General features: G+C 41.9%; 1 protein-coding gene across 11 annotated transcripts in view; it reads left to right on the top strand.

Moving 5' to 3' along the window:
* PRUNE2 (prune homolog 2 with BCH domain) overlaps positions 1-22560 on the top strand; it is a 233586-nt gene that overhangs the window by 146589 nt on the left and 64437 nt on the right. For all 11 annotated transcript variants that reach the window (XR_012127762.1, XM_073228676.1, XM_073228680.1 and 8 more), the window contains exons 7-9: positions 9400-9558; positions 11890-18427; positions 18770-19538. Coding sequence is in view for 10 of the 11 variants with exons in the window: in XM_073228676.1 (XP_073084777.1) it covers positions 9400-9558; positions 11890-18427; positions 18770-19538 (7466 nt within the window). In the remaining variant the exon portion in view is untranslated. The remainder of the gene's footprint in view (positions 1-9399; positions 9559-11889; positions 18428-18769; positions 19539-22560) is intronic.

Genomic DNA, 22560 nt, shown 5'->3' with positions numbered 1-22560 from the left:
TGCTCTAAGATTGGTGTTTACCCTATTATATTCCAATTTAAGAATGTCATAAAGTTTATCAGTGAGAAAATGGAAACAAGCAAGAACACATATATGAGTGGGGGGTGGGGGGTGCCTTGACAGATAGATTTTTTAGACTTCAAAAAAATTTCTTTCATTGGGCGGGGAGCAAAGGGGACACAACCATATTGCCCACTTAAACTTGGTGATGGTTGGGTATTTTTAGCAAATGAGTTGTCAGCAGAAAGGCTTCATTAGACCCATCAGGCTATCTGCCCATGAAGAACGAATCCCAAACTGTACTGACAGCTTCCTTGAGCCAAAATAATGAAGCACCTCTGCCAAGAGCCATATTGTGCTCCCTGCGGGAGGAGCATGAGGAACAAAAGAGACAGTTTGATCTGCATTTGGTCAGGTTAATATTGACACAGCTTAGAAAAATCAGAAGTGTGTGTCATGTACATGTACAGCAAGAGCTCTGGAGATCTGGCGGGTGGTTTCCATAAATCAGAACGGGGTACCCAGAGAGAAAGGAAGGTTTCCTGCTCTCTTGAAATACTGTTCAAACCAGATGATTTATTTTTTCACTGGAAAATAAATAAATAAAGCTGTAAGTATTCAAGCTCATGGCTCAAAATAAGCCAATAGGGATTTTTTTTTAAACATCTATACACAATTATGGAAATAATTTATTATTATTACTTGGTAGCTGGAGTGTTGCCCAGGTTCTACCATTTCAAAAATAAAGCCTGACTAATGAGTGGATTTTCCATTACTCAGGGGTCCTCGGTTATTCATTCCCACATAGAAGTCCTTAAAACATAAATGAACATTAATAAAGGGGCCCTTGGGGAAACAACAGTTGAGCCCTTTCCTCACTGAGTCCTTAAATCAATACTGTATTGAAAAGTTTTGATGAATATGGGTCTGTTCTTATAGAAAATGTAAATTAGGCTGATCTGGTTAATGAGATGGTGACTTATTTATCTCTCATTGGTTGTGAACCTCCCCACATCCAAGTATTCAGTCTACTATTAACCAGTTGTGAGAGCCTGCCCGGGACCACGCTTCTATGCACTACACTATGTAAGCATCTTTTTACAGGACAGCTCTCTGCCACTCTACTATTGATTCTCTTTGTGATGGAGACTGTGAGGATGGGGTAGAATTTCAGCTTGCTCGATTTCAAGTTGATCTGAAACCAGCCCACTTCATTTCAAGAAGTTCTTGATTCAAACCTCTTCTCTCTCCTTCCCTTTCTCTGTGCCTCTCTTCCTTAATGATGTGATTATAGGAGATAATAACTATTTGTCCCATGGCATAAAGATGGTGATTTTGAATTTTCAATCAACATATGCTGTCTCATTCTATTCTTGAATTCTTTAACCCAAATGATGACCTTATAAGGGTGATTGCTTAAAAGACCCTTGGTTTCTCCGCTTAGGACATTCTTGACCAAGATTGAAGCATCTGGAGACTCATACACTATTTTGTCTTGATAGTTGTGCCTTTACAGTGATATGGCAGATTCTTCCTATTAAGAGGCCCTCTCCCACAGGGTAAAAATCACCACTTTTGTCTCCCTACCTGTAATCCTGTAATCCTAATTCCTGGTTTCTTTGGCCTTTTGAGCAGAAGAAATGTGATATTAGAAGCATTCTTAGATTATGGTATTTTTACATAGTCAATGGTAAATTAAGGTTCTTCCATTGTGTTAATGATAGTTAACTAGTTCATTCCATTGCTAGTTAATGAGATGATGACTTATTTATCTCTAACTGGTTGTGAACTTCCCCACATCCAAGTATTCAGTCTACTATTAGCCAGTTGTGAGAGCCTGCCTGGGACCACACTTCTATGAAGTACACTATGTAAGCATCTTTTTCCAGGACAGCTCTCTGCCACTCTAACATCAGTTCTCTTTATGATGGAAGAGAAACTAGGATAATTCTGGGTATCCAGTGATGATACCAGTTTTCCTGTGTTTTATTTCTTCTGTGTATACATGCATGCCCAACTCTTTCACACTATATATTACTGCAAGAATTTGGCAACATTCTTCTTTAACAGCAGTTTCTTTGGGCAAGGCTCATACACATAGTTAATGGTTAGCCTACATTTATATTTTTAGAATAGATGAGAAACTGGAAATTGATCATAAAGCATGATAATATTCAATCATCAAAACCTTTAAGTAGCACATTATAATTAACATATGTTAAAATTGAGGATATGGCTTGCTTGTATATAGTGATGAGGGAGAATCAATACCAAACAGTTGTAAATGGAATAGCAAAAAAACTCTTATCAAATTAAAAATGGAATTAATTAGGAATACCTTTGGTGATGAAAAATTTTCTCATTTAAGAATAACATAGAGGTTAGAATGTGGACTGTGAAGTCAGACTAACCTGTGTTCGAGTCCCATTTTTCAAAGGTATATATGATGACCTGTGTGAAATCAGTTACTTGCCTTCCCAAAGCCTCCCTTTTCTCAGTGCACTACAGACGATGTTACCCACCTCATTGGGGCATCTTAAATTAAAATGAGGTAAAGCATTGAACAGAGTGCTTAGTGCAAAAGCAGTACCTGATTAAGTAATGTCAGGTCATATACTATGGGATTAAATGAAAATATATTAATATATTTATTACATATTAATTTATATATTGTAGTATTTTTCATTTCCACAAAATCTTTTCATTGCTATAAAGAATGATAATATGTACTGTGTGACTCACTTCTCAAATATTATGTATAATTAGTTTCAATAGATCCAGTGAAGTTTGTACTAAAATGCCTTGGCTAGCTTATAAAAATAAGAATAGAGTTTTTAACAAAATGACATCTGGTAAAAACATGGGAAACATTCTGGCTTACCAATTAAAGGGTGTACAAAAAACAGAATAAATAAAATCTCTTAATTTATGCATTTTGTGTTCTCATAAATCATTTTCCTATCAAAATTATCAGACTTTATTATTGCTGAATATTTTAAACATCATAATGGAATTTTGGTAGCATAAATCATAAAGATTTCAGTTAGGACATTTGTGTACATACCTCAGCATTTTTCTTATATCTTGATTAAAAAATTGTTCTCAGTCTAGAAATAAATCTATGCAGGGTATAAATGTCAAACCATACTCTTAAATTTCAGTAACTCAGCAATCCATGCTGGCCACTGTGCTTACAAGGTAGTTATGGATTGTCAAATTATGTTTCTAAAACTCACTGTTCTCAAAAATTAAGTAATACAAGATGGTTTTTTTTTATTTTGCTATCATTAATGTACAATTAGATGAACAACATTATGGTTACCAGACTCCCCCTATTATCAAGTCCCCCCGACATACCCCATTTCAGTCACTGTCCAACAAGATTGTATTTTAATCTTGGTAGTGAGTTTTATTTACAAGCATCCTGCCTACAGACCATACCTGCTCACTTAATTTTTCTATTGCCTGCCAGAAAAAAAAATCAGACATAATAAATCTGGGAATAGCTTGTCCATGACATTAAAATTTTTTTATTTCATTTAATAAAAGCCTTACTTGATATATTTCATTTGTAATTTGTAAGAGAGACAACTGTTTTGGATCATGTGTACAGGTCAAGATGCTGGACATCAACAGAAAGTATGAAATGAGGACTAAAATCCCCTAAGTGCCCTTAGAGATGAAGCAGTGGAAATGAAGAAAAAGGCTCTATGGTGACTGAGCTGAAGGAAAAATCTCTACACTTTTTATTTGATGCTTTAAAATGCTGTTATTTTTATAGTGGCAAACAGCAGCTTACACCAAGTCCAACTTGGATAAATTGGATAAAGTATTAATTAAAGAAATAAACACTGCCTTACTCATAGTTTTGATATCTTACATTATTTTTCAAATGCCTTTGCTTCATACTCATGACTTCCTCTAGTTTTACATGTGAATCGCTTAAATGACCTAAAAATGTGTGTGATTAGTTCACATACATTATAAAGGATAGAAGCCAAAAAAATTGAACTGTGAATAGCCAGTTCCCATGCCAAAATTTGTGAAATACTTTCTGTGAATCAGATTAAACCCATGAATCCTCAGAATGGGTGAGTAACTTCACTTTTCCTGAGCCTGAGCTTCCTCATTTGTAAACCCCCCACCTGATAGGACTGTTATAAGAATTAAGAACATATATCAAAAGACTGGCCTGGTGCCTGGCATATCGGAGACAATGAACATTACATCTCTTTCCTTTCCTGGTTCTTAAGCTATCAAAAGGGATCCAGTGAATGGCACAGCCAGGTTTAACTTCATGTCTAGCTGACTCCAAATTCTACACTAGAAACCTTGGAGTGAGTGCCCTAAAATAATGGAGAGACACAATCAGATTTTAGATTAGCAATTTGGCTAAATTATAGCAACTTTAATATCAAGGTATCTGAATGTCCACTTTATATTAGATTTCAATATGTATTACTTGAATTCACATAGAAATTCTTTTTCTATGATTATAAAAATTATTTTCTACTTTGAGTCATGAATGTTTTCAAGAGTGTTTTCTTGTGTCATTAAGTATAATTTGATGGCATTATTTTTAAGAGTAGAATAATATTCTTTTGTGTGACTCTTCCATGATTTATTTAACCATTTCTGTATTATTGAATTTATTCTAAAATTTTTTTATTTTAGAATAAATTTATCCTAAATTTAAATTATTTCTAAATCTTAGTTATTAAAGTAACAATCCAGTGAAAAGCTTAGCATACAAACCTTGTGGGTGCATATCTGATTGTTTCTTTAGAATACATTTCTAACAATGCATGAGAGTGCCTATTTGGAAATATTTACCAATAATTGGAAAAGAAAAGATTAAATATTTTATTATCAGAGGATTTCTTTGACCACCAATGATTCAGATATTTATTGGCCATTTGAATTTCAATTGTGAATGGCCTTTTATGTCCTCCAACTATTTTTTTATTGCATGTCCACTTTTTCTTATTGATTTATAAGAACCCTTAATCTCAAAGACCTTAAAACCTCCTCCCAATTTAAAAAATAATAAAACAATAATATAATTACACTGAGAAACTTTTGAGTGGGTTTTAAAGCAGAGGAGTGTCATGATTCTGTTTACGTTTTGTATTTTAATCTTGTATTTTAATGCTCTCTCCTGCTGTGTGGAGAACTGGTTTTAAGAAGGTAAGAGGGGCTGCAGAGAGACTGGGCGGGAGGCTGTTGCCAAAGTTTAGGCAAGAGATGATGGTGACTGAGGGTAGCACAATAATATAGATGGAGGGAAGTGAGAGAAGTGTCTGGACTTGAGCTATGTTTTAGACATGAAGTTAACAAGACTTGTTGATGGATGAGGTATGAGGACAAAAGAGAATCAAGAACAATTCCTAGATGTTTGGCTTGAGTAACTGAGTGCGTGGTGGGAGTCAGTTGTATTTTATGTTAGATGCTTATTAGACGTTTACGTGGGAATACCATATGGAGAGACAAGGTTAGAATTCAAATGGAAATCGATTTGGTTGTCTCTGGCAGATAGGTGGTTTGGAAGCCATGTGACTGGATGGGATCACCAAAGAGAATGTGTAGATAAAGAAGGAAAAGGGGTTTGGAAACAAAGCTTGGGGTGGTAAACATTGAGAGGTGGAATAAGGGTGAGGAACCAGCAGCAGTGACTGAGAAGTAGTCCCTGAGTAGGGAGAAAGAACAAGGAGAAAGTGGTGTCAGGAAAAGGAAGGCAGTAACTGTTTCAAGACGGAGGGAGGGTCAAGCTGGTGGAATTATTCTGAGAGGTGAAATAAAGGAAGAACAGGCATGTGACTGGGGATCAGGCAACCTGGAAATGATTGGTATCTTTGAGTAGAGGAGTCTCAGTGGAGTGGTGGGGGCAGGAACCTGACCGGAGGGTCTCCGGAAGTCGGAAGATAAGAATATATGAGCGATGTCAGAAGAGGGGATTTTCCTCTCTGAAGGACTGTCCACATTTAAGTATTCAGTTGTTTACAAGACAATATTTAAATCACCTGTATTTCATGTGATGATCTAAAGCTATCAGCATATAGTGTAAAGACTAAATTTTTCTGAGCAATGGAATAATAACTAAGTTAGGATTTTGTGAGAGAATGGAATTTTCCACTGCATTTGCGTACTTTCAGCCACAAATGTAGTAAATCTGTTGAACACCATCACTGTCTGGTTTGTTATATTACAGCTGTTATTATTTCTGCTTCCCTGCCTCTGTCATCGTGATCATCACCCTTTCTTTACAGCCTTTGAGATCTACACCTTTGCTTCTGGCCAGGAAATAACAAAAGCCATGTCCAGATCTTCCTACTCATTCCAAAACTAGAATTACTCGGGCAAAAGGACTCATGACCCCTAAAAATGTTAATTGAATCTTTGGAGCCATGAGTGACAAAGGAGTGTAACAAGGAGCATTTCCAACTCTTGCTAACTGATGTACCGGAATAGTCTGGGGTTTTGCCAGTCATTTCCCAGCTGTAACGATCAGTAACTTCCTAAATTTCATGCAGCAAGGTCAGACTGGATCTATTTCAAATGTTGGGTGGGGGCAGGGTGGTAAATTAAGGTAGTATCTATTTTCTAAACCTTTAGCAAACTGGGTGTGAGAAATATATATATGTATGTAATTTGAACTTAAGGTGGGAAACATTTTGGAGACATTTGAGCAGATTAACAAATAGTATTTGTATACATGTAACTAAAACAGTAATTTATCAGGTAGAAGGCAGATGGAGGGAATAAAATGCCAACCTGTATGTACACTTGGGTTGTGTTAATGATGAAGTGCTGTTTATTCAGGACCAGCCTAGCTTGTCAGCAACATAAGAACCATTCCAGCACATGACTCCCTGCATAGCTAGGAGACAATAATAAATTATCTCCTATGCAAACAGCAACGGCATAAAAGCAGAACAAACAGACTCTGCCTCCCGGATTCCTGAAGATTCTCGCTCATTCCTTGTTTGATTCTGTGTTAAACATGCAATTCCTGACATTATCCTAAAGCCAGTAAGAGCAATTCTGTTTAGACAATTATACTGAGGTTGATAGGACACAGTTATTGATGATCTGTTTGGGGGTTACTGTAAAATGTAACTATTTTGTTTCTCTAACCTGCCTAAGTGATTCACATAAATCTGTTTTATCACTACTTAATTTGATCCTGTGGAATCTGAGCCACCCAGAGGAAAACTGGGAGAGTGTTGCCCACAAGAGCTTGATCCAAAGGATCACTTGAGATTCATAATGAAAATACAGATTCTCAGACCCAATTCTCAACCTTCTAAACAAGTACCTCTAGAAAAACAGCCCAGAAATACACAGCTCAGGGTGATTTTTATGATGAAGCCAGTGTGAGAAACAAGCTGCTGAGGGCTTCAGCCAGTACATTTTCATGACACATTGAGAGAACCCAAAGGATTGGTTTGTAGGAAAATACATCGGTGCACAAAGGCCTCCCTACGGCATTGCTTTTCGGATTTCAATGTGCATTCCAATCAGCCAGGATATGTGGGAAACAGGTCCTTCCTCAATGGGTCTGGGGCATGGCCTGTGGCTCTGCCTAGTGTTGCCAATGCCCCTGAACTTGAGTCCAGCAAGATCCTAGAGCCATCCTTTCAACATTGAAGAACCCAAACAGATTGCAGCCCAGCCAGCATTGTTGAATAGCAAATGCTCCACAAGCATGGCTTTAAATAATGCTTAATCTTGTGCTCAGACAACAGTAAAACCTGCCTGTCTTGTGTCATAATCATTGTTATTAGATATGAAAAATCTCTTAGAAATGTTGCACCTTCTTTCAAGGATTTATAAATGTAGTTGGAGGGGGGGGTAGTTATGTACATAATGAAAAAAATATTTTGAAAGGAAAATTGTAGGGCTTCTTGGCCAAAGCCTTTAGCCACTGGAAATAGGATGTAGGTAGGTCTGTTCATTCTTGTTTTCCTTTAGGACTGTATCTTCTTTTATGATTCATAATGGCAAAGAGCTCAACACTGAGGTCCGTGATAACACCAATGACAATTTGAAATAATTTTGTCCATTGAATGAATATTGCATATGTGATGAAGTCCAATGTTTTTAAAAAAATTCATTCTAAATATCTGCTTCTATTGTGGGTGAATTAATTTTTTTTTAAGTATCTATTTAAAGATTGTTATTATGACATTTGGATAATAAATAAAAAGCATGAAAGCCAACAGTATGCTTTTGGGAATGGACGATCATAAATTTCACTACCAAATCAGTGCAAAGGTCCTTGGTATTCATCAGCAGTATGCCCTGAGACCTTTGTGAATTCCCATGTGCAATTCTTCACAACCAAAAAGTGAGGTGCCTCATGAGGGTGGCTGCCACATGAGTGGACAACAACAGCTCCTTACGGTGTGGAAGCTGGCAACGGGCTGCGCCCACACACCTACCAAGGGTTTCATGTGGCTTCGCAGGGGCCTCACAGCCCTTGAGATGCCACTTGGCAGAATTACAGAGGACAGGTGGTAAGGGTATCTCCAGTATGGCTGGTAAATAATCTAATCCACAAATATCAAATCCATAAGCTTCAAAAAGCTGCCACCTATAAATATTAATCTGGTCATGGAAAATATCTGTACCCATATGCATGGCCCTGTTTAGCTCTTCATAGTGGTTAGCTGAGGACATACTATATGCCACTAAGCTAGGGGCTAACATATGGTCTTCACTATATTCCCTTAAGGAAGACAGACAACACGCCAACAGAGCCGTTCTCTTTGCAGTCAGTAAAACTCGAAAAGGCCAGCTTATTTCTGTGGATGATGAGAGCCCCAGGTCAGGGTACACTGTAGCCATAGGGCCCTCTTCCACAATTACTCATTCCTCCTGAGCTACCACTGGAGCAAGCAGATCTGACAACACAGCCCTTACTGGGCTAGAAAGCATTCAATGGCCTTGGCTAGATTCACCCTTAGGAATTAGACTTGGAGTTAACCATAATTAGAAAAAAATTATAGAGAAGAAAAATAACTTCCTCCTATTTTCCTAGTCATAAGTTGTAACAATAGTCAGCAGATAATCTATACATCTTATGAATAATAGGAAGAAAAGTTTGTTTAGCAAAGTCAGTATTTGAATAAATATTTTAGGAAAAATCATTAAGATATTTTTTCCTCCTTGTCTAAACTATTCTTAATAATAATGGCAAAGGAAGTCTCCTTCCTTTCTTGATTTAGGAAAACAATATTTTTAAGCCCTAGCATGGAAGTGTACAAATGTGTGTGCTTACTTCACTTGCACATAATAATAAATATCTGTCATAATACTTCCTAAGACTGGACAAATTTTTGGCATAACCCTCCAAAGCTAGGCAGTTTGACACTAACATCAAATTGCCTGTTGTTTCAGAACTGTGTGTTTCACAGAAATATCACCAGTGATTTGAAAGCATTTACAGACAAGTTCGGTTTTGATGCCCTCATCCTCTGTGCCAGCTACCTATCAGAGGAGGAACAGCCGAGACGACAGATCGCTGTGTACTCTGAGAACCTTGAGCTGTGCAGCCAGGTGAGAATGTCCCTGACCCCTGGGAAAATGTCACTGCTGGCTAATCTGCTGGCTCTCTAGACACACAGTAGAAGATAGGCACAGATCAGTGGCTTAAAGAAATTGGCCAAAAGATAAGGTCCTGGAGTTTGAGTTTTAAGAAATATTAGGGGTATTTTGTACTTTGGGTTATTTGTTTATTTTAGTTTTTAGTGCTTTCATTCAGATCTTTAGTTGTTAGTTTTGATGCTATGTGCTAAACTCACCTAAATAAATAGGCAGTAAGATAAATATTGGTCCTCTTTTTCTAATTGTGGTATAATTGACATATAATGCTATATTAATTTCAAGTATCCAACATAATGATTTGATATTTGTATGTATTTCAAAATGATCACCATGGTAAGTCCAGGTAGCATCCCACACTCTCTGTAATTAGAGGATTTTTTTTTCTTGTGATGAGGACTTTGAAGATCTACTCTCTTAGCAACTTTCAAATATGAGTACAATATCATTAACTATAGTCATCATGCTGTACATCATAGCCCCAAGACTTACTTATTTTATAACCAGAAGTTTGTGTCTTTTGACTCCCTTTCTCCTGTGTGGGACCCATCACCAGTCTTTCCTGGGTTGAATCCATGGAGAGAAAGACCACCTTCATCACCCAGAGGAGGGCAAGTCCTCCTTGGGGTACTGTTTTCTCTGAAGACCACTCCCTGGTAATCACTAACAAAGTTTAGTCCCTGTCTGAATACCTGTTTGGTGCCCAGTGTGTAGAAACTGGTGATCTGATGCCTTAATCAAAGTTAGTCTCCAGGTACTAAAATTCTGACTGAGTATTTGGTCAGATCCTCTCAGTTGATAGCTGAGTCTTTTAATGCAAGGCTCTGGATATAAGTAGACAAATTAAAAGGAGAAGGGCACTGGATGTACCAGACCAAGCACACTTAATCATTAATATGACAACATACGGGATTCATTAAAATATGGATGACACAGACATAGAACAGCGTCAGCACTGATCTTTCCTCACCAGTGAATTGGACACCTTGTCTATCCGCTGGTGGCCAGAGGCTTTTCCACGTCCTCACCTTCTATCCCCTAAGAGATCCATCTTGACACATGACTACAGGCACTGTCAGGCCTCTCTGTGCATGCTCGGGGCTGAATATCAAGGAGCCCCTCCCTCACTGCAGATTCATTCTGTGCCCTCTTTTGACCCCCACTCATCTGTGCATTTTGCATCACCTCTCCTCTCTCCACCACCTCTCCTCTCTCCACCAACCCTCCCCACCTGTCACCCAAGAGACAGCACCTCAGAATCTAGAGCAACACAAGGCGGAAACCACTCTAGAGAAATCCCCTTCTGCCGTGTGGTCACGGTTGGTTAAGACTCAGCCTCTGCAGCTCTCCTGCCTGAGTTCACATGTGACCCCACCACCCGTTAACTGCATTGTTTTGATCAAGCTACTTAACCTTCCCATGTCTCCGTTTCCTCATTGGCAAAATGGGGATAAAGAATCCCTACCTTGTAGAATTATTTTAAGGATTAAAAGAGGTAATGTAAAACCTTCAGAACTGTGCCTGCCATATGGAAGCACTCAATGAATGTGAATTATTATTAAAATTCTATCTATATGAGGCCATTCAAAGGCCATTCGAAGGCCCAGTGTACAAAATATTTCCAGTGTTTCCTAAAAACCATTGAGCTGCAGCCCAGTTCTGGCCCCACATTGACTGTCATACTTTGGCTTGGCTTCCCAAGTCAGCCTTGTCTGTGCTGGGCTCCATATCAGTGCCTCTAAGGGTGAGAAGGGGATGGTTGGAGCCTGAGTGCAATTGCACAGCCCATCCCTGGTAGCTGCTTCCCTTTCCCCCCTTGTCCTTTGCCTTATGTCCTTTCAGAGTTAAAGCAGGTCCCAGCTGCCTGCTACTAAACAAAAGCCTTTCTCCTGCCCTAGTCGCTTTTAAATCCAGCATTTTCCCCCTCATTCTTGTCAGCAACCAGAATTTCCTCTGCTTTTTGTAAACTTGAGTTTCACTCCTATTGGTGTTATGTTACAATGAGGAAAAGATTTAGGGGGCATCCATCTCTTTACCTGTAACTTGAAGGAGCTGGCAACATTGAGAAGCTGGATTTTGAGTTAAAAGAAAAGCTAATTTGACAGAACTGGAGAATGAGTTGTGGTACATTAAATGGGACTTTACATGTTTTACATTATACAGCTTTCAGTTTTGTGAGTTTGTAGACAGATGAACACCGATTAATTTTATATTAAGAAAAATTTAAAAAGAGAAATTGCCGAGAGTGTCTGAGTGCTCACACAGACCTCTGTGCCTCCCTGACAGATTTGCTGTGAATTGGAAGAGTGCCACAACCCTTGCCTGGAGCTGGAGCCCTTCGAATGCGGCTGTGATGAGATCCTGGTGTACCAACAGAAGAACCTGTTGGTGACGTGTGACCAGGTGGTTCGTCTTGTCAAGGAAGTAATCAGTAGGAGGTGTCCAGAGATGGTCTCCAGCAGCCGGACATCCTCTACAGAGGCCGTGGCCGGCAGCGCCCCACTCTCCCAGGGATCTTCTGGAATTATGGAATTGTATGGTTCTGATGTAGAGCCACAGCCCAGTTCTGTGAATTTCATAGAAAACCCTCCAGAGCTCAGTGACTCTAACCAGGCCCAGGTGGATGTCAGCATAGACCTTGTTAGCCCAGATAGCGGGCTGGCCACCATTCGGAGCAGCCGTTCATCCAAGGAGAGTTCAGTTTTCCTCAGTGATGACAGTCCAGTGGGAGAAGGGGCTGGGCCTCACCACAGCCTCCTCCCAGGGGTGGACTCCTATAGTCCCATCCCCGAGGGGGCAGTAGCTGAGGAGCACGCATGGTCTGGAGAGCGTGGTGAACACTTTGACCTCTTCAACTTTGACCCAGCTCCCATGGCTTCTGGGCAGTCCCAGCCTTCCTTCCATTCGGCTGACTACTCCCCAGCAGATGACTTCTTTCCCAACAGCGATTCATCCGAAGGACAGCTCCCCACAGAGCCTAAAGGACTTGACGAGATAGAGATGGACGTGTCTAATTATTCATCCAGTTCACTTTTGTCAGGGGCTGGCAAAGATAACCTTGTGGAATTTGATGAGGAATTTGTCCAGAGACAAGAGAGTCCCAGGGATAACTCTGAAAGAAATCTGAGCCTCACAGGTTTTGGGAGCGATGAATCTCCTTCACCGGAAAGGCTGAAAAATATCGGAAAGAGGGTCCCACCAACACCTATGAATAGCTTTGTAGAAAGCTCACCATCCACTGAAGAGCCACCTCTACTCTATCCAGAAGCTCTAACTCAAAAAGCAGTTGACGTGGGTCATGCAGGGCCTCCTCAGCTCCGTGTGCGGTGCAGCAGCTGGTGGGGTGGTTTGGAAATTGACTCGAAAAATATTGCAGATGTGTGGAGTTCTAGCGAACAGGAATCTGTCTTCCAGAGCCCTGAATCGTGGAAAGACCATAAGCCAAGCACAGTTGACAGGAGAGCCTCAGATTCTATATTTCAACCAAAGAATCTTGAATTCCCCAAGTCAGATCCCTGGGAGCCTGAATTTGGTCAGCCTGAGCTGGACAGCAATAACAGTGAAGACCAAAAGGAGGAAAATCTGCAGTTTCAGAATCTACCAGCTGAGAAATCACATTTGCCGAATGCTTCTCCTCAGGGAACAAACCACCTGATAGAAGACTTCTCCGCTTTGTGGCGTTCTGATCGCTCCCCCACAGCCATGCCTGAGCCATGGGGAAACCCCCCAGACGCTGGCGACCCAGCTGCTGCAGTGGCATTCCCAGCCTGGAGTGCATTTGGCAAAGAAGATGATGCCGAAGCTTTGAAAAATACCTGGAATGTGCACCCAACGAGCAGTGAGACACCTTCACTGAGGGACGTGAGTGAGTGGGCCATAGCAAGAGGTGGGTTTTCTTTTCCTTCAGAAGACAATTTGCCAAGCGAGGCAAACAATGAAGGCGCTCCAGAAATCTGGGGCAAGAACATGCGTGACTCCAGGGACACACTCCTCATCTCTGGAAATCCCAGGTCCGATCTGGGTCAAGCATGGACTAGTCCTACACCAGCAAAGGAAGATCATCAGGGTTTAGTGGATCTAAGAAGTAGGGGGAAGGTGTATGAAAAAGTAGATTCCTGGGACCTTTTTGAGGAGAGTATCAAGAAAGGAGGATCAGACATCTTAGCACCTTGGGAAGATTCCTTCTTATCGTATAAATGCTCTGACTACAGTGCATCCAACCTGGGGGAGGATTCAGTGCCTTCTCCCCTAGACACCAACTACTCCACTTCTGACTCTTATACTTCACCAACATTTGCTGGAGATGAAAAAGAAACGGAAAACAAGCCACTTGCTAAAGAGGAAGGTTTTGAATCAAAAGACGCTAACTCTGTCACAGGGGAAACTGAAATGCCTCCTCAATCACCGCAGCAGTCACCCAGGAATCGAATTAGCTCGGGTCCTGGGAACCTGGAAATGTGGGCTTCACCTCATGTAGATACTAGCTGTGAAATAAATGCCACTCACAGCCCAGATCAAGATTTATGCAAGACGGAGCCCGCGGAGACTGGGAACATGTCCACGGAGGATGACCTTGGGGAGAGCAGCCAGTCCAGTTATGACGACCCCAGCATGATGCAGCTGTACAATGAAACAAACCGCCAGCTCACACTCTTGCACAGCAGCACCAACTCCCGGCAGGTGGCCCCTGACAATCTTGACTTGTGGAACAGAGTGATTCTAGAGGACACTCAGTCCACTGCCACCATCTCGGACATGGATAATGATTTAGACTGGGATGACTGCAGTGCAGGTGTGGCGATCCCTGGGGAAGGGCCAGCACAAGGATACATGGCTGAAGGTGCCGAACCCGAAACCCGATTCTCAGTGAGACAGCTAGAACCATGGGGCATGGAGTACCAGGAAGTAAATCAGGGCGACTGGGACCTCCCAGCCTCCTCTGAGCCCAGCAAGGACACTGCTCCCAATGACTATCACATACTGAATGAGAAGAGTGGACAGCTAATTGCAAATAATATTTGGGATTCCGTCATGAGAGATAACAACATGTCCTCATTGATGTTACCAAGCTCAGCATACGTTACAGATTCAGAACAAAGCAAATCGCCTCCTGAAACTCTCAGCTCAGCAGAAAAAAGTAAGAACATTCACATCCCAGATGTGCTGGAAGCTTCTGAAGACAGAGAGTCGGGAGCACTTGATCCTGACAATCAGGACACATGCAGAGGAGCCCTGCCAGGTGATACAATGTCCTTGGTGGCCAGGCTTGAGAATCCAGGCCAGCTGGCATGCTCAGATCCGTGGAACGATCCTAGCTATGGACAGAGTGACAGTGAGAGGGAAGCCCACAGAGCTGCTGATCAGGAGCACCTCAGTGAAGAGGAAGAGATGGATAGAGCCTCGGGAATTTCTGGAAAAAGTCAGGAATGCTCTTCCCCAGTTGCATCTGAACATCAAGAAATCTGTGATGAGCCAGGCAAAATCAGCTCTTTTTCAATCACTTCCAGTCCTCACACTGAGGAACCCCAGAAGGTTTTAGAATATGACAAGGGGTCTTACAATCCAGACCTCTGTGATGTACAAACAGAGGTTTCTGCAAGTCACCTGCAGGCAAAAGAGACCTTTGAAAAGACCCTCATGAGTCACAGAAATTCAGATGAAACTATTGAGATTTCAGGTGGGCTGCAGTTAACAAAAACAGTATCTTTACCTGAAATAGATGTTGAGAAAACTGAAAAAGGTAGCATTCCAGAGCCAGACAGAGTGAACCAAGAACCACTTCATGAATGCCCCCAAAGCCTTGAAGTTTGGGATGGCCCTGGAGACAGTGGTCTGCAGGTCAGCTGTACAGGTTCTGAGAGAACTAAGAACCTGGAAGTTAGAAGTACTGACAATAGCCCCCCGAGGGCCAGTTCAGGAAATCATGACAAAGAGAGTACTTCAAGTGAGTATTCACATTCAAGTGCATCAAGTCCTGACCTAAATGATTCTTCAGCTGCATTACTTTCCTGGGACCATGGACCCAATACTGGGCATCAGAAGGAGAATCAAGGTGGTTGGAATGAACAGAAGCACCAAGAATCTGAACTAATTACTGCTGATGGCCAACTAGAAGTAATTACGGAAATGAAGGGCCTGGAGAAAAACAGAATGGACAGACTGGAAAAGAGCTTAGATCACAAGGTTCCTAAATTTTTAGAGATTTGGAATGACTCAGCAGATGGAGATTCCCTTTCCTCTTTATCCAGCCCTGAAACAGGCAAATATTCTGAACACTCAGGTGCATATCAGGAAGGCAATCTAGTGGTTAGCCATCAGGAGATAAATGAACATGACATTCCAGAAACTGTGCAGCCAGAGGGTGCCAAGTTCATTTCAGCAAGCTCAGGTTCTGATGAAGATAGTGCAGATGATGGCGAGTCAGTGGAGAAAGAGATCCTTTTGGTCACTTCCCAAGTTGCTCAGCATGAACCCCGAGTTTGGGATTCATTGGCTGAATCTAATAAGTTCTTGGTCACAGCTGATCCCAAGTCTGAGGCATTTTCTGCCTTTGTAGGCAGTTCAGAACCAGCAGAGAATGAAAATAAGTCAAACCTACTCTGTGACAATCAACAAAGCAGCCCTAATCACTGGAATTTCTCAGCACTTAAGGAGACTGAAATACAAATTACAGCAGTGGACAAGGAGACGAGATCTTCTCCGGAAACAGGGGAGACAGGAGACATCATATGGCAAGTATCTCCCAAAACTGAACCAAACAATGAAGATTATTCTAAATTGGAAATGCTTGGCTTCTCAGCTGAGAGTACCGAGTGGTGGAATGCCTCTCTAAAGGAAGGGCAACCAATTGAAAGTACATTTGAAGGGCAATCATCTAACTCAAGTGGTGTGTTAGAGACGAATTCTTCAGAATACCAGAATGTGGGTCCCTGGGGAGTACCCATTCAGGACGACACTGAACCCATGGAAATGCACTGCACTGATCCTTTCGGTGATAAACAGCAGTCACTCTTTCTGGATGGTATGGGGGAGAACTCCCACGAGCAACTTTGGAACATTCAACCAAGGCAGCCTGACCCAGAAGCTGATCAGCTTAGCCAACTCGTGATATTGGGCCAACTTAAAGAGAAGGATTCCAGAGAACAAACCTTCTTGTCTTCTGCTGGTGATGAACTCACTTCTGAAACACCTACCCAAGAGCAGTGTCAGAATACAGTGCTGTCTATCTGGAATCAGCCAGACCCAACATTTACTCACACAGATGACAATGGATGTGTTATATCTAATGTTTCAACTATTGAGTGTGAAGAAACAAATTGGTGGAAAGAAGAAAAATCATACCCCAGGGAAATGACAAATTCAAGCATTGCCTCAGAAGAATTCCATGCTGTCAGTTCTTCCACCCAGTTGCTAAAGAAATCTCTCCCTAGTGAGGGCCCCCAAGGCGAGTTTGTGCCAGATATTTTACATGGCAACTTCCAAGAGAGTGGGCAACTGGCCTCAGCTTCACCTGACTTGTGGATGGATGCTAAGCAGCCCTTCAGTTTGAAAGCAGATGGTGAGAATCCTGATATACTGACTCACTGTGACCATGACAGCAGTTCTCAGGCTTCCAACAGCCCTGATATATGCCATGATTACGAAGCAAAGCTAGAGACCGAGCAGCACATTGGGGCTGAGACAGGACCTGAAGGGGAAGCCAGGGAGTTATATCTCACCAAGCCAAAGATGGATGAAGAACCCAGTCAGGAACCTCGGCAGGAATTGGTCTCATACAATTCAGAACTATGTTCTGAAAACGCAACTCCGCTGCCTCCAGTCAGTGATCAGGCAAACAAAAATGACTCATCTCAGCCTGCCTCTCACAAAGGTTCTCCTGAACCTTCTGAAATAAATGCTGAAAACACTACAGGTTTACAAGCATCAGAAAAAGGATCCAACCCAGATGTAGCGCCATCTTTGGAACCTGTTGACAGAACAGTCTCCATGGCTGAAGACATGGGAACCAGTATTTTTATAACTCACCAAAAGCCAACTGTGAATGGCAACAGCTCCTGGATATCGGAGGGCTTGTCCCCCGAAAGTCAGACAGATGCAGGGGCCATGTTGGACCATGAGCCACCTTTTGCTGCTGAGAGTCCCAGTGCACTTCCTCACATGTTGTTTGCCTCAGACACTTGTCTGGATGTAAGCGAAGCTGCCTTTGACCACAGTTTCAGTGATGCCTCAGGTCTCAACACATCCACAGGAACAATAGATGACATGAGCAAACTGACATTATCAGAAGGCAATCCCGAAACTCCAGTTGATGGAGATGCAGGAAAGCAAGATATCTGTTCATCTGAAGCCTCATGGGGTGATTTTGAATATGACGTCATGGGCCAAAATATGGATGACGATTTAATGAGAGAGCCTGAACACTTTCACTATGGTGGCGACCCTCCGTGGGAAGAAGATGCCCTGAAGCAATCGCTGGCACCTTACACACCTCCCTTTGATTTGTCCTGTCTCACGGAACCTACTCTTGGTGTCAAAACAACAGAGGACGGTGGCGCTCCAGAGGATGAGTCTTTGGGAAGTGAAACAGGAGAGATCTTGCTTTCTGCCCTTCCTGACAGAAGAAGCAAGAAAAACCATGCTGAGACCAAGAACAGACAGCCTGGAGACCAGCTGGTTGTGCTGCATATTCACGAAGACCCTGAACCAATGGTTTTGCCGAGAGAAACTGACTCCAATATCGAACTGTCTCCTTCAAACATTGACTGGGAAGTAGAAACAGGTCATTTGGATTCACCAGCAGGTGGAGACATCGGACCACTAAATGGTAAGAAACACCTCATTCCTCCACCCGTTTCCCAAGAAGCTGCTGCTTTCAGGCACTTAACACATGTGTAAAATGCACTCTTCCTACCAGTGTGGATAAAGAGCAACTAACTACATTTGCAAAGCATGCAGTTACTAACCAAGTCCTGTGTTACAGCAGTAATATCTACTGCTTGTATAATACCTATCCTTGAGAGTGCATGAGAAAATCCAACAGCTCTACAAAATTAAAATATTTCTTAAATTATCTCTCTTTAGATGGATCATTTGCAAGGATCACGAATCACATAATGTGTTAATTAAAGCTTATTCTCCTCTTCTTACCTTCATCTTCCACTTTTAGGTGCCAGCGACGAGGGAATATTAGAGTCGGAAGAAGAAAAAATAATTTCTATTAAAGAGCCTGAGCAGATAGAACCAGAATTTGGGGAAGAAAGATTCACAGAAAAGAATGAAGATCATCACACCCTACACATAGATTACATACTTGTAAACCATGAAGAAAATGCAACCCCTAAGCCAGAGGCATGTGAAGCAAGAAAAAACAAATCTGAATTAGAAGAGTTTCACGTAGGTTCTGAAGAAACAGGGCTGCCAGGAACTCAGTTAGCAAGCTTTCCAGACACGTGCCAGCCTGCCTCTTTAAATGAAAGAAAAGATCATTCTGCAGAGAGAATGTCTTGCAAAGATGCTAAGAGATCATCCCTCGGAAGTCCTAGGCAACACCAGACTTGGATGGTCTTGGGCCAGAGTGAAGTCTGTGATCCATCAGCAGAAGCTAGGGACTCAGGGCCTGGGTGGCTCGGCAACGCTGTGGAGCCAGCCACTGATGCTGGCTTTGGCAAAGGTCCCCAAATGCAGGTTTCGGGAGAAATGAAACCTCTAGAATCTGTAGCTCTAGAGGAAGCCTCTGGTCTGAGCAACCAATCACAGAAGAGCAAGAGCAGAGGCAGGGCTGGCCCAGATGCTGTTATGTTGCAGCCCATCACCCATGACAATGAATGGGAAATGCTTTCACCACAGCCTTCTCAGAAAAACATAATCCCTGAAATGGAAATTGAAGAGGAGACAGAGTTTCTTGAGTCCAGAACAGGGAAACCAAGACCAAATGGGTAAGCAAAAAGCTAGATTTATTTTTCTCCTGAATACCACTTTATTAGAAACTGGGAAAATGGTAAGGGATTATGGAATGTAAAGAATACATAGATGACAGAAGTTTTGCTTATATTTATTGCAAAGAACACTGTCAGTAAAAGCAGCTGCTGGATAACCATAATGGTAATGATTTGTGTATATTTTCAGTTAAATAAGCTCCTTTGATTTCCATCCAGTCTAATTTTACTTACTCTTCTGATACTTAAAATTACTCCACCTACTCAATACCTATATTACTCTAAAACAAGCAGTTAGAGTCAGAGGGAAGGGCACTGACCTTTATTCATAGTGCAAGGCAGTTTGCACACACTGACTCACTGAATGCTTACAACAACCCTGAGGCGGTAGGTATCATTATCTTTATTTTACACATACTGGTGGGTGGAGGGATCTTGAGTTTCAGGAAGGTTCTATAACTTGCTTAGAATTAAGTAATCAGAGTGAACATTCTGGGTTCAAAGTTTTCCACCTCCAAATCTGTACCTTTCCAGCTAGCACATTGCCTATCATACAGAGAAAGTCATTCTGGTTTACTCAAGCACCTAATTTACTAGTGGGAATAAGGAGACTCCACAGCAAGCTTGAAATCTTTGTGTGAAACATTCCCTAGTTGGCTGAAAAACTGGCAAGCTACCATCACATCCTTCATTCATTTTCATTTATTCATTCATTCATTCGTTACCATAGGGTTTTTGGGAATATGTTCTGGGCCAAGTTTCTGGGTAGCAAATGGACATGGAGCTGGGAACAGGATGTCTATCCTGCCTTCAGGCTTCCAGGCCCTGTGGAAACTGTGTGGGGCTGTTCATTTCTCTGCATCTGCCCTTCTAAAGCCCTCCTGCTTCCAGGCACAAAAGGGCAAATTGTGAAAAATAACAAGTGAAAGGGAAGATCATATTTCCTCCTTAAAGTGCAGTGGAGAAAAGATGTCTTTTTCCTACTCATTTTGGGAGTATAAAGGTCTATCTATACACACCATGTGCTTACTGTGTGCAAGTCAAGGAATCTGGATTCCAGCCTGGCTCTAGCATGACTGGTTATGCATTTTAGGACTAACCCTAGGCTTACGTTTCCTCATCCGTAAAATTAGTGGGTTGGGCTGGAGAAGCTCAAGCCTTCCTACGGTATTAAAGCCCGTGAACTTAATATGTGTGTAAATAGAATGTGTCCAGAAGGGCTTTGGCATTCACCAGTTAAATTTCTCCATGAAAGGAACAAGGGAAATAGAATAGCAGGGTGCAATGCGGGTTTGTGAAGTGCCATCAAGAGTTAAAAGTTATACCACATTCAAGTGCAGCTTCCTAAAGCCAGACATTTTCAGTTGGCCTAATCTTTCTTTTGTCCTGTCAAGCTATTTCCTTCCAAAGAGACTCCAGATCTCTTACCAGAAAGGGAATAGCAGATGGACCCCAGCAGCCCTGCTGGCATTGTTATAGATTGAGCTAAGCACGCAGGAAGCCTGCAGTTGGCTGAGCTATTGTTTGGCTTCTTGTCTGCATTTCGCACATGCCCTTGGAATCCAACAGATGAGGAGTGTTCCGTTGTGCCACCAGCCCCTTTTCTTTCAATTTCTTTCCTCATCCTTTCCTGCTCAGCCCCTTTAGTAATGAAAAGTCTTCTCACAATTGCGAGAAGGAGCAGATTTCCTGCTGGCATCTGTATTACCTTTTGCAAAAATAATTTTTACCAAAGGTGCTTGAAAGCTTCCCTCTGTTCCAGATTTTGGGAGAGTGCAGAATTCCCTAAAATAGTGATTCCTAAGTGGGGTCCTAAAAACAGCAACTCAGCATCACCTGGGTACTTGTTAAAAATGCAGATTACCAGCCATCTGCGGTTCAACACCTCCTCCAGGTGATTCCGAAGCACGCTAAAGTTTGAGCAGCACTGGTCTAAAACTTACACACCCAGCCCTCTGGGAGTGTATAGCTTAGTAAGGGAGTTCAACATAAGTGAAAAGGTAGACAGTAGTGGAATATTTAAACCAAGAAAGTTAATGTCCAGTGTCAGTTTAAATATAAGTAGCTATCAATTGGCAAGCATCTGCCATGGACCAGGTACTGTGCTCTGTCCTACAGGACCTCCCCTTACCATGGCCACTGCCTGAGGGGAGAATCACACGGGAGGAAGCTAGTGTTCAGACAGGCTGAATCACTTGCTCAGGTTTATACTTAGAAAGTGATGAAGCTGGGATTTGAATTCACATCTCTGTGTCCAGAGGAAATGTAAAAGCCAGCAAGTCAAGATGAGAGGCATCTGTGTAGGGCATTTTTATGCAGGAGGAACAAGACACAGATAATCATCCAGCAGGGCGAGGAGATTGTGCCCAGGGCCCACAACACTTTAAGGGGCCCCTGAGAAGTTTTGGATTTCTTTTAAAAGAAAAAAGAAACAATAATTACACTCCTGGGTAGATTATACTTCTTTCTACCAATGCAAATGTAATTTTTAGATTTTTTTTTTTTTTAAGCAAAGGAAGGAGCTTGTGAAGGCAAAAGTGGCTAAGGCCCATTAAAACTGTGGTCCTGAGAAGTAAATTTGAGATGGGCATTAAAGGCAGGTCATAATCTGGGCAGGCAAAGAAGAGGGTGGGAAGTCAGCCAAGATACCTGGGAATGGGAAGCATAAAATAAAGGAAATCACGGAGATAAGAGGGTCATCACAGAAGCAGTGTGTGAAGAGAGCCTTATTTTCCCAACTGAAAACTGGCAACATTTTCTGACACATACTCTAATCATAGGACAGAATACCCCAAATCAAGACTCCTCTGAAAAGAAAAAAATGTTAAACCTTGTGTTCACAAATAAAAGTAGGTTGATAGTATATGCGGTGTGAGGTACCAGCTACAAATCGGCTTCTTGCCCTCCCCTCCCCTAGCCATGCCTCCTCTTAGCTCCCACCCTGTTTTGAGAGCGGAAAGCTGTGTTTTCAAAATGTAAGGAAGCAGTAGAAAGATGCCTTTCTTCCTCATACTCCATCTGC

Source organism: Manis javanica, chromosome 2 (assembly GCF_040802235.1).
Source record: "Manis javanica isolate MJ-LG chromosome 2, MJ_LKY, whole genome shotgun sequence".
Taxonomy (NCBI): Eukaryota; Metazoa; Chordata; class Mammalia; order Pholidota; family Manidae; genus Manis; species Manis javanica.
The sequence above is the reverse complement of the archived record's forward strand: the minus strand, read 5'-3'. Positions and strand labels throughout refer to the sequence as shown.